General features: G+C 34.4%; 1 protein-coding gene across 6 annotated transcripts in view; it reads left to right on the top strand.

The window, feature by feature from the left end:
- The window catches only part of ACBD5 (acyl-CoA binding domain containing 5), a 32,695-nt gene extending 20,534 nt beyond the window's left edge, over positions 1–12,161 (top strand). For all 6 annotated transcript variants that reach the window (XM_016131492.2, XM_016131491.2, XM_016131489.2 and 3 more), the window contains exons 10-13: positions 2,281–2,486; positions 7,011–7,052; positions 7,371–7,480; positions 11,318–12,161. In XM_016131492.2, the coding sequence (XP_015986978.1) occupies positions 2,281–2,486; positions 7,011–7,052; positions 7,371–7,480; positions 11,318–11,330 (371 nt within the window). In that variant the 3' untranslated portion in view covers positions 11,331–12,161. The remainder of the gene's footprint in view (positions 1–2,280; positions 2,487–7,010; positions 7,053–7,370; positions 7,481–11,317) is intronic.
- Positions 12,162–13,464: the final 1,303 nt, after the last annotated feature.

The following is a 13,464-nucleotide window of genomic DNA, read 5'->3' as shown; positions in this document are numbered from 1 at the left end:
TGACATTCAGTATATTAGTTTTCGGTGTATCGCATAGTGGTTAGATAGTTATAGAATTTACAAAGCGATCTCCCTGATAAGTCTAGCGCCCACCTGCACCATACATGGCTATTACAATATTACTGACTGTGTTCTGTAAGAGAGTAGATCTTAAAAGTTCTCATCACAGGAAAAAAAATCTTACTGTGTATGGTAATGAATGTTAACTGGATTTACTGTGGTGAATATTTCACAATATCAAAATCATTATGTTGTACTTGAAAAAAGGAAAATCCCTGTTTAATTTCATGACGTCATAAAAAATTAAAGGATTATTGATGTATCTTGTTGAAAAAATCTACAAAAGTAAAGCAAATTAAGACATAACAGAAAAAAGAATTAATGGTATTAAGAAAATTATAGTTTAAAAAATAGCCATTTGAACACATACAGAATCGTGAATATTTAGTTAAGAAAAGGAAGATCACAGCATATTACTAGAGTCTTGGATTCAGGCCTCTTTCTTCAGGCAGTTTATCACATAAGCATATGAAAGGCTTCCTGGACTTCACCCCGCCTGCAACACACTACAACTTCCAGCAATCACAGGGTCCCGTTCAAGTGACACACCCCGAAAGTTAAGCTTGGCAAGCTTTATAGTAAATCTGCCTCAGCGCTAAACAAATATTGAGCGCCTACTCTTTGTCAGGCTGTGTTCTGGGTCCTGGAGATTCTGTAAAGAAGAAAAGTCCCTCCAGTGCAGCTGACAGTGAGTAATCAAACAATTCAGATATATTGCAAATGGTTGTAAGTGCTCTGAAGAAAAAAAAAATAGGTTATTTGGATAGAGTGACTGGAGGTGGGAATTAACATGGGAATGGTCTGAGTAATCCTGGCTTTGTGAAGGCTGTTTCGAAAGCTGAATATTACAGGATATAGTAAAGTGAGCAGAGACAGGAATGCTTTTCTGCCATCATCAGTACCCAATGACAGGCCTTCTCAGAATATCTCAAGCTCTTAAGGATGCAGGAAAAAACTAACCTCAAAGTGGACTTTCCACATTTTTTTCCTATGTAAATTCCATACCAGTAGCTAAAGTGGTCTGAAAGGACCACTTCAAAATTTACTTCATTTTGTTGTAGAGTAGAAATCTTGAAGATGGCATCAAGTACCTCAGTGTACTCTTTGGGGTTTAACTTGGCAAACAGCTCCAATTATGTTTCTCTGACAACCCAAACACTGCTTGTAGTTCAGCTTAGGGAATGCTGCTGCTGTAGAGTTCCAGGATGTCAGGTAGCAATCAAGTAGATCATTTCTCGTTTATTATTTAAAACAAGCAAAACTTACCCGTTATATTTGCAAATGTAAAAACTTTACTGTTCCATTTCTGCAAGGGTAGGGTAACATGGTAGTACTTTTCTACGCTGCAGTATAAAATTGTTTCAGCTTTTCTGAAAAATAACTTGACAACACTCATTAAGAATCTTGATAAAGTAGTTACCCTAGGCCCAGTCTTTCTATGAGTCTGTCTTAAAGAAATCAGTGGAAATTTGGATAAAACTTTATATACAAAGACATTCATTGCAATGTTATTTGAATTGCAAAAATTTGGAATCATTCTAACTATGCAAAAGTGGCAAATGATGAAATAAATTGCTTCATGTCTTACTAGGGAATTTATGTGGCCATTTCAGTGTTTTTGGAATAAAATTTAATGATACAGATAAATGTTTATAGTATTTTTTAAGGTAGGATACAAAATCATGTATAAGAGGTAATGCCAATTCTGTAGATACAAGCATAGAAAAAGAATGGATAGATATATAATAAAATTGTAAAAGTAATGAAATTTCAGTATCTCTCTAAGTATAATGGAATTTATAAAAATAAAAACATTTAAAAACCTTTTGGGAGGTTTACAGTTACCAAAAAGGAAAATAAAACTACTTAGTGTAGCTTTTAATACTCAACAGTCTTCAAATTTTTTCAATCTTGTTACCTCATTTGTAAAAGATTTTTGAGAATGCACCCTGAATATATATGTATGTAGTATTTGTGAATTATATGCATTTAGTCATGTAGTAGTATATTAAGTATATTATAAAACCTTAGAAAAAGCCCAAGAATATATCAATATAAATAGAAGTTTACATATTTACTCTTTGATCCCAGTGATTTACTTTATGTGCTTCCTGATGGTTTCCATTTCACTCTGGAGATTTAAATCTCAAAGAAATAACAGAGGAAAATGAATAAAACACTCCCTATTTACAACCGACCTATTTTGTTCTCTTAAAATAGGGCAAAGGATGCAACAGCAACATTTGAGTGAAGGAACCAAGAGTCAGCAAGTGGGAAGTGGAGGTGATGGGGAACGCTGGGGTTCAGACAGAGGGACGAGAGGCAGCCTCAATGAGCAGATTGCGCTCGTGCTCATGCGACTGCAGGAAGACATGCAGAATGTCCTTCAGAGACTTCACAAACTGGAAACAGCAATGGCCTCACAGGTAAGCTTCCAAATTCACCTTCTGCTTGTTGATCGTGTACAACAGTGTGTAATCTGTATTGATCAGATTACACAAATCTATGTATTTTAATGGTTAAAAAAATAAAACCTATTTTGAAAATATTACTTAAGAAAAGACTGACCCAAAAGTGCAACGCCAATTACAAAATAGAAAATTTTCAGTGTGTAAAATTTGAGGGAAGGAGTAAGTTGCTTGGTATTAGAAGAATAAGAGCTGTTAAATAGTTCAATATGAGGAGCTAATAGAGACAATAATTAATGCCCTGGAGTTCTGAAAGAGTCATTCTTCTGTAGGAAGCGTCGTCCTCTATCTTGACTTCTTAAAATGCCGTAGAGATAATATACTGTTACTAAACCTTTAGTGTAATTCGTTTTAGGGTCAAAACTTTAAAGCCAGGGAAGTAGTGTGGAGTTGTAGTTTGACCTCTACTGTTATTTGACCTTGGGAGATCAAAGGTATTCAACCTTTGAAAAGGCAGCACGGTTTACCAGTTGCAGACACGCAAGCAGAACCCAGACGTCTTCTCTCTGAGGGCATCACTCTTTCTGCTGTGGCCTATCGCTATCCTACACTGAATAACAGGCGAGTATGGAGGAGTACTGAAGAAAGGAAGAAGGGTTCATAGGAAGGGACAGTTCAACTTGGATCACAGTTTTGACTGGGCCGTGATAATCCCTGGATTCAGCTACAGAGCTTTCAAATGGCTGCTGGTGATCTGTGCCACGTGTCCCTAACTTGTTCTTCCTTTAGTCATGTTGGTTGGAGAAAAGAATGAGGAGCTAGCCTCGTGGGCTGATCTTGCTTACAACATTGAAGCATTGCGCTATAACGGATGTTAAGAAGAATTTGTAGGGATCCATTACAGGATGACACATGAAATGTAGATATATAGAGATAGATAAAGAAACTAACACTGTAGGCTTTCTAAACAACCTTTCTGAATGTCTTACCTTTTACTTATATTATTTCAAGGTTTCATTATTATATGTATCAGTGATTTTCAATTACATTTTATTATCACTCAGATTAGGAATCTGTAGACCTTTCAGAGTCTATGAGCACCCTAAAATAACATGGCAATTTCTGTTTAATTTTGCATTTTTGAAGAGAGAGGGTTTGTTGTTTTCAAGAAGGTTTATAATGAAAAAGAGGTTAAGAATAGTGCCTTAAATAAATGACATTATCTTATTTGTCCAAGTAAGTATAGGTTGCTGATATTAAACTATGTTATTTGTATCTTTCATTAATAAGTAAATTTTACATTAGCTTGAGTAATTTAGGCCCACGATCCCCTCAGACTATCCCTAGATTAATACAGAACTATCTTAAAGGAAGCAAAAAAAAAAAAGCTAATCCACGCCAGAAACCTCATTTGTTAATTTAGTATTATTGAACATATTGTTGATAGTCTGTCTTTTCTTGTTCTGTGATTTTTTAAAAAGAATATTTTATGTGTAGTTAATGTCTTTAATGGTATTTAAATTCTGCTAGAAATCTTTTTGATATTTTAAAAGAAGTTTCTTTTTCACGTTTGTCTTACGTAGAACAAACTACAAAGATTCTGACATTTTAAGGGACTTTTCCCTTAAAATGTGCATAATTCAAGTGTTCGAATAAAAATTTGCATAGTGACTTTGCATAAATAAAATAATAAAGTGATGGTAGGATAGCAATTGATTGTAGAACTGAAGGAGACTTAGTTCAGCACCCTTAGTTCAGCAGGTGGAGAGGAGAAGCCGGCATAACGAGAGGACACATGCATTAGGGCAGCGCCAGGTCTGTAACTCAAGTCCTGGTTTCTCGTGCAGAGTACTTTTCACATAGTAAGTTGCCTCAGATATATTATTTTTTTGTAAAATAGTTCCTTAGATTCATTCACTCGTAAATACTTATCGAAGGGCCACATACCAGACACTTTTTCAAGCAATGGAAATGAAAATGTAAGTGGGGAGAGCACCAAGTAGCAGACCTTCAAACGAACTACCTGGGTTCAAACCTCACCTCTGCCACTTAACTGTGTAGTCTTGGGGCAGGTCACTTAACTTCTCTGTGCCTCATTTCTCTTAGCTATAAAAAGTAAATATTAATGCCTCCCTCACAAGCATGTTCCAAGGATAAAATAGAATGCTCATTAGTAGTACGGTGCCCAGAACATATTAAATGCTTAAGTACTGTCACATGAGATGATGATGACAATGACGATAAAACAGCTTGGTTTCTTCCCTTAGGACATTCACAGTCTTATAACCTAATTTAAATACTTTGTTGTTTCATATTTTCCTTGCAATGGTTATTATTATGTAAGATTTTTCCCTTCAGAATGATTTTCCAAAAATTTAGTAATCTTTATTTTAATATAGCAATGGAATGATAATAGAATTTCTGAATATGTAAAAGCTACACAAAAGCCACTTGATATTGGCAAAGATTCATCGCTTGATCAAACTTTAGTCAGGTTCCTGAACCTTCTCTTAGGCCATCTGTTCATGTCTTCCTTATAAAATCCAGTTTTAGCAAACGCCCTGCTAAGTCGGTTTAACCAGAATCTCCCACCCTCAATATCTGATTGGACTCCCCATCCTTCACAGTCTCCAGGTGATCTCATCACCTTGGCCTATCTTCAGCAAGAATCCTGTTAGGTAGGTTTAGCCAGAATCTCCCTTACCTCTGATATTTCCTCTTAGTAGTTTTCCATCCACTGATCCCCACCCTACTCCTTGACTGTGAATTCCCACCTGCCCCTGCTATTTTGGGAATTGAGTCCAGTTTCTTCCCCCCATCCTCCACACTGCTTCAGTGGTCCCTACTATACCTATAGCCCCTGCTCCCTTGAATAAAGCTTCCTTACCATGCTTTAACAAGTATCATTGAATTTTTTTCTTTAATAACATGTATGGATAAATATTAAAGTAAAAAATCATAGTGCTAATTATACAAGTAGTGCTGGTTACTTCTTAGGTGTAAGCAAGGGTCTTTGGAGATCATAATTTGCCTTTCCAGACTATTTTTTACTTAGAAAAAAAATTCACTAATTCCATTTATTCTGATTCTGTCTTAGTATTTGTTAGTAGTTGCTGCTTTAGTGAGGAGTAGTTGTATCATCACACTGGGATTTGGTCACCTCAAATTCCATTCTAAATCACATAGAGTAATGTGACCTTGGATAAGTCATCAGATATCTGGGAGCCCAATTTTGTAAATCTACCCATATTCCATGATGTCTGGAGAAGTGCCATTAAGGTAGATCTCTTGTAGTCATGCTGAGCTACACACACACTTGCCAGCAGGCTCACTCTGACTCTGGGTCTTTGCACTTGTTTCCTCTGTACAGAAGGCTGTTTTTCCAGTTAGTCACATAGTTTACAGTTTTTCTTTTTTCGAGCCTTGCTCAAATGCCAGCAAAGCCTTCCCTGACCACTCTTGCTTCCTAACCTCCCCTCCTCTGACATATCCCATTCTCCCTTCCTTGTTTTATTTTTCTTTATGGTATTAGTCAATACCTGATAATACCGCATATTATACTGATTTATTTTTTATTATCTGTATCCTTCCGTTAGATTATAAGCTACAGTAGGACAGTGATTTTTGTCATTTTGCTCCCTGTTGTATCTCTAATGCCAATAATAGTGGCTGGTATATAATAGACGTTCAGTAAATATTTACTGAATGAACGATCTCATTAATCATCATACCATTTCTCTAAAGTTATAATAAATGGAGAAACTGGAGTAATAAGTTTCTAACACCTGGCTTGAAGAAACTTGCATTTGAGATGAGCCAAACTGGAATCTGAGTTTCTTAGTTTGAAAATTTTCTGCTTAGTTTATGTTTCTCATTAAAAAACCTACAATACTCACCCCTCGTGCCCCCCCCCCAAAGGTAATTATGTGAGGTGAGGGATGTGCTAATTAATTTGATTACGGTAATCACAGTGTGTGTGTTTGTGTGTGTATATAGACATACATATATCAAATCAAGTTGTATATTTTGAATATATACAATTTTGTCAATTATACCTAAATAAAGCTGGAAAAAATTTTTCAAAACCCTATAACATTAACAGTTCATTTGTCATACCTCTTTTGCTATGACGTATCATGAATTTCCAAAAAAGATCTTTGGATATTATTCACATAAACTTTGCAATTTTAATTAACAATGAAGACTGTAGTTCTCAAATGTGTTTGTCAGTTGGTATTTATGGAAATTAATGAATGAGAAATTGATTAGATAATTTAATAATATAAAAGAATGGTTAGGTTAATTTGGAGTTTTATTTTGATATTTTCTAAAATTCGAACTATAAAATATGTCAGTGGCATTTATATGTCTAGTAACTTTTGGGACCTTGTCATTTGGTCAGTATGGGTTTCAAGATAATCAAAGCATAATTAGCAGAAAAAGAGAATAAACATTTCAGTTTTTTAAGATAGGAAATTGAAAAATTACTGTTTTTTATTTTTTCATTTGTCAAAGTTAAATCACTTTCATTTCTAATTATAGGCAAAGTCATCATTACAGACTAGTAATCAGCCTCCTTCACAGGTAAGAAATTCCTTTCTTAAATCTAAGTGCCGTGGTTTCAAATACATTACTTTCTATTTATATTATGTGAGGTCCTTAAAGTATTCCAAATGAACTGACTGTCCCTGTAAAACTTTGAAGTTAAAAATAGATTTTTTTGTTTATATCTGAAGTACTTCTGAAAATCTACATACTCAATTATGCTCTGAAATACAGAATATCTCCCTATCTTTAGCAGATTTATTATTAGTTATATATTTTCAAAATTATGAAGTGTGTTGTTACGTTTACACATGCAATATGTAATAGATTGGTGACCATCTTATTTTATTTTCTCAGAGACCATCATGGTGGCCCTTCGAGATATCTCCTGGTGCATTAACTTTTGCTATTATATGGCCTTTTATTGCCCAGTGGTTGGTGCATTTATATTATCAAAGAAGGAGAAGGTAATACTATAGTTTTATAATTCAAAGTGGTATGTCAACTCTTAGAGAAGACAGAACTTTTAGTAGTGGCCAAAGGGATAGGTCCAATTTTATAGATATATTGTCATACTAAACATTCTTTACTGATCCTGAGACTGAAACCACCTTGGAAATGATATTTGGTGGATTTCTAGGTACTTGTTAGACTTAAAATTTTTTCACTTGAGAGCATCTGCTGGAGTTGTACACCTTTGATTTGGGCAACAACAAGAAAACCATTATAGGCTTCAGTTTTATGGCTTATGAGGAAACAACATCTTAAAGTCATGTTTATTTTGGGCCCTTTGCTAATTAGAAAGATATTGGATACTTGCATGCTCCTTGTACCTTGAAAGTGCTCTGAGATTGTCTAAATTAGGAATAACTTGAGCACAATTCTTGGGTTCAAGAAAATCCTTTAAGTATTTTTTTGGACACTATGTAAATAATTTGAATTACTCTCCATGGATGGACAGACAGCTGTTTACCTCACTGATTATGTTTTTGGTGTTGTGTCACCATTTTCCATTAAGCAGCACTGATGGGGAAAAGAAATAGGGTATTTGATAATAAAATTTTTAAGTGCTTTCTTAAATATGTGAGTAGAAACACATTTTTAAAAATCTGCATGTTTAAATAATTATGGTTATGTTGTTCCTCTACTACAGAACCCAAGTTTCTAATGATTACATTTGATAACAAAAGCAAAAAACAAACATTTACCCTTCTCAAATGTAGAAGGGATTATCAGCACATTAGTTTAAGTGCTCATGTTTACTGAAAGCCTACATTGTACTAGGGAATGAGGGACAATTATAATATTTTATAGTAGAAACTGAAATGCACATGGCATTGGGTGAATTGTTTCAGTCTTTCTTGTTCTTTGCTTATGTTAAGACAGTTTGACTTATGTTCATAAATGAACTAAGTAAGTTTTCTGGTACATTAATGTTCTTGGAATATACCTGCCCATGCGAAGAAAACTTTCATAGGATTTCAGAAGCATAAGTTGCTTTCTCAGTAGTATTTACCTCCTTTCTAATCCACTGGTGTATGTGCCATTTCAGCTGAGATGTAGACCTCAGTTTAAATCCTTTCTTTTCTTCTTTCACGCATTTTACATTTCTCCTTTGATGGTTGAGTTTAGTGCTGTACAGTGTTTTAAATTCTGATTTCCTTGATGATAGGAGTAAAAAAGAATCAATCCTCTTTTTCAATGTGTGATAATACTAGTAATACCAGTATTATGTGATAATACTAGTAAGCTGCAGGAAACAGTGGCAGTAAAGGCAGGTGTTTACATATTTTGTGATGCATTTCTAAGTTCCCTTTCGTGTTTCTTATATAGAAAGCAGGGAATCAGAGGGTACAGAAATTTGGCATAGGACAAAAAAAACCTAAAGCTTGTTTTGGTTAACAGTTTACTTTATGCTCAAGGTTGATGCAGCTTGTCACTTTATAAAAGACTGAAAAAACAAATCTGTAATTTGCTTTAGCAGTCAACAAAAATTACAGCTTATATAAAATTACTTTTTTAAATGTACCTCACTATTTTAAACTTTCTGCTTTGTTAATATTGAATCTTTATCAAGTTTCCACTGTATGTGAGGAACACCTAACATGGCTCAGTCCTTCCAAATTGCAAATTACTTAGCACTGTGCAACTGCATTCTGATGAGATAAAATGTTTTTATGTGTTTTTTGCTTATATGTATGTATGTTTATATATATACACACATAACGTGTGTGTGTGTGTGTGTATAAAAATATATATGTATATATGACACATTAACTGTTTTTGGAGATAGAGCCATATTTGATTTGGAAATAAATTATGTCCTTGAGGGGATTTAGGCATTTTCTAATATGGCAGGGTTTACAGTTTTAATCTGATAGTTAATAGGAATGAAGATTAGAGAACGGTCTGTATGGTTTGGAGGAGACAGGTCTGTGTTAGAGATGAAGAAAAGATCTACAAATCCTGTTAGGATGGAATAGTGTGGGCAGAAGGGGGTTTGCCTTACTATAAAAGGGACCGTCCTGTCCCTCATTCCCTAGTACAATGTAGGCTTTCAGTAAACATGTGCTGAATGCATGGCTGAATGCCCATTCTTGGCAGGGTGGCAAAGTGAAGTACCATATGATATGGAAAAGCTTTCATTTTTTTTAATAAATGTGCATCTGGACACAAGACACTGAGTCCTATACATATGTAAAATAAGTGGCTATTGTGGTAAACTTAAAAAAATTATTTTTCACATTAAAAGTAATACAGGCCACTGCTTAATTTTTTTCCCAGTATATAAAAGAGATTCCTTCATATCACTCTGCAGCGGATTAGAAAAACATTCTTTCTAAACGCGATACAAAAAGCAATACCTGCAGACCTGTTCAGAAATAGTCCCCGAACAGCCTCCTGTGGTGCCATCTCTTTCCCAGTTACCTAACCTGATAATTCTATTAAAATTATCAATGAATTAAATACTAGTTAAATGTAGACATGTTAAGTCCAGAAGACTACTTTTAATCTGTTACTTTTTCTAACCAGTTTCTTTATCAGTCTGTCTATATTCATAAATTGCTGTCATAGGGTTTCCTTGAAAATACTGAGCTTTTAGTAAAAACGTAATCAGTAAAAACTGGATAGGGGTGGGGAGGATCTCGGGGATAAACATTTATCAAATGGAGCTGGGGAAGATGGGGATTTCTGTTTATTCTGTTTCCCTGTTGTACTAGAATAATGTAGATTAGGGTTCATAGCCCAAGTTGTGTGCTTTTTTGGTAAATCTGTAAAGGACCTTGTGTTGTAATTAAATCCTGTTCATTCTTGATAAAAGTTGCTAACTGTTCAGGCACTTTCCAGCTAACATTTCTGTTAAAATCTCCCTTGGGTATTAGTCTTTAGTACCACCCACAATTCTGTCGCTTCTGGGCCTTTTTTCTTCATGCCATGAGGAATCTTCTGTTATATAAAAATTTATCTGTTTATTTAAAATGTCAATCCTGCCAAGGAGGAGGTGTACATAAGAAGATTGTGACAGAGGATAAGGAATGATCCGATTATTTTAAATATCACTCCCGCCAAGGGGTTGGCTAGGAGCATTGCTACAGAGGAAGAGGAATGAAACTGATGAGACAGTTTCAGGCATTTTGGCACCGTGAGTGCTGGGAGGGTATAGAGATTTTTCTGTTGTGGGACTTTTCCCAGAACTCGGGTGTTACTTGTTTGCTGTGTCTTGTGCTAACAAGCCCACCCTTCTCTGAGAGCTCCTTGACTCTGCTGTCATTACAACCGTCACAGTATGCATACCTGAGTTGTTGTTTTATATGTTCCCCCGGCCCTCTCAGCTAAACTAGAGCTCTTTAGAGGGCTAAGAGCCTGCCTCATTTATGTTTGACTCCCCAGTACTTGGCACAGTGCCTGGAAAGTAGTATCTATCAAAATTCTACAGTTTTATTAAGCTTTTTTTGTTTCACAGCTTTTCCACTTTGATAAAATTATGAAATAATTTGCAAAAATCCAGATTGTGTACCAGCCAACTAGAAAGGGTACGAATTGAGAACTATGAGCAGAGGAATGTACATTTCAATTACTTATTAAAAACTAATAATGTCAGCACTTGCAATTAGATCTTTCCTGTTGAGCTGTGTGTAAGTCACACGAAGTAATTTCATAAGGATCATTTGTAATTTTATGGTTTTTGAATTTGAATATTATGATTATGTTAGCATTCAGAGAATTCTTTGGTATGTGATGTGTTTCATGTTCAAGTTGCATTTCTATTCAATTGGAAATTGGTTTTTATTTTCTTTTTAAAGAAAACTGAACTGAAGAAGATGGCATTTTACTCAAGAAGACTACTGGGCCTGGATGACCTTGGATTGAAAAAGATTGTGGCACTCACAAGAAAATCTTAGTTTGTGATTACATTTCTTTCTGTTGTCCAGTAGTTTGGTTTGTGTACATATATATACATAGATATATTTTACACTACACAAATAATAACATTTTAAGGACTAATATTGTTGATACTTGAATAATCAGTCTCAACTAGGTTATAAGTAGCATACATAGATATACCCTACCCTTGAACTTGGAGAACATTAAATTATTAAATTATTAATTATTGTTTGGTAACATGTTTACCTGATTATCTCCTGTAGAGAAATATAAGCTCCTTAGGTACAGGTGTGATGATGAGATCAGATTTATAAATGGATGATTTTAATTTTCTAAAATGTGAGAAAGACTACAAACCAGGAGTGAATTTCAAGTGAGATTAAATTGACTGTCTTAGTCACTGCATTGCCATGCCAAGGAGGAGAACTCTGCTGGAAAAGTCTTCTCCACATCCACCTGTTGGGCTGCCCTTTGTTGGTCATTCACAGCTCTGACTTTAATGTTCAAACATCATTGTTATAAAGTAGAGCCCTATATACAAGGTTTAGTTTTTATGAATGATTGACAGAGTAGACAACCTGCGGATGGAAATAATGAAAAATAAGGTTAAAGTAGGTTTAAAAGTTTATTCTGAGCCTGCAGATCATTAATAAGATTTTTACTCAATCCTGTACATTTATCCCTTTATAATCATTTGTCTTTAACTGAAGATAACTTGTTTCTGCTTCATAGGGTGCTTTGAAATAAAAATGAAAAAACTTATTTATACTGTTTTTACAAAGGTCAAAAAGGAAACATGTAAAAACCACTTTTCTGCAACTGGTAAACTACACGGACTGGACTCTTAACCTCTTAGTGCCTCAGTTTTCCCTTCGGGGTATGGTATTTGAGAAATACCTATTTCACAGAGGTAGTAAAAGGATTTGCAAGCTAGCAGGCCATATGCTTCCATATGAATGAAGCATACCCAACTAATGTAAATTTAAATGTCTCTCCCCCACCTCCCACATTTAAACTAAAAAGAAGGTTATAAGGTAGATCCTTAAAGGCTTTGTTTGGAATTATTCTTCCTGTATACCTTCTAAAACTCCTTGTTCATTTAGATGTACCCGTGTACTTTAAACATTTCTCTGATTCACAGTCTTAGTAACAAATAATTTTAAGCATTATTGGTGTGTATGATGTCAGATTAAGCATCATGTATTCGGAGTGTTTTCAGTAAGAGAAAGTAATCCATTCCTACCATAGAGGGTGGGTCTTTGCCTGAAGAAAAAAATGTAAGAATTCAATTTACTTTTCCCAAGACTCTTTTTTTCTTTATTTTTTTCCTTTCATGTAACTTGTTTTTTATTTTTTTAATCTCATCTCAATTAAAATACCTGTCTAAAGGGATCTACTAATATTTGCTTTTTAAAAATCGCCCTCTACTTATTTAGGGAAAAGAATGAAGCAAGTAACTGAATTATATGTAAAAATAAAGTTTAGACCTGTGGATCAGGGATTATTTTAAAAAATTAGATATCCATCTGGTATCAGAAAATAGTGGCTTTTCTTTTAGTATATAAAGAAATAAAATGCAAATTAAGAATGTAAGCAGTTTTGATTCATTACAAGCATTCGGGGGTAACTAACTCTTAGGGATAACCATTTGTATCCTATTCCAAAGTCTTATTTTATAGGTTGAAAAGCACTTTGCACACAGTTCTTATATATACAAGTAAAGATGTAAGTACAGGATATAGTGCTTTGTTTAACAAAAACCTCACTTAAAATTTTAAATTGACAGCTATGGTATTTTTTTAATCTACTTTTCTGTTCCTTTGTTGTAAAATTAAGTTAAAAATAAAAGGTTAATGAGAAATGATGTTTTTTATTACTTATTACTGATAGAAATGCATCGATTACACACACACATGCACAAAGGATTGAGAATAGTAGGAATTCATAGAAAGGAATCATGCCTCTTTCAAAATAAAGCCATGCTAGTACATATATTTTATAAAAATTAGAAGCTGGGATGAAGTTTAACTCATTTAGTCATTTAGTTGAGAATGGTATTGATCCA

The sequence above is a fragment of the Rousettus aegyptiacus genome, unplaced genomic scaffold (genome assembly GCF_014176215.1).
Source record: "Rousettus aegyptiacus isolate mRouAeg1 unplaced genomic scaffold, mRouAeg1.p scaffold_m13_p_10, whole genome shotgun sequence".
NCBI classification, from domain to species: domain Eukaryota; kingdom Metazoa; phylum Chordata; class Mammalia; order Chiroptera; family Pteropodidae; genus Rousettus; species Rousettus aegyptiacus.
The sequence above is the reverse complement of the archived record's forward strand: the minus strand, read 5'-3'. Positions and strand labels throughout refer to the sequence as shown.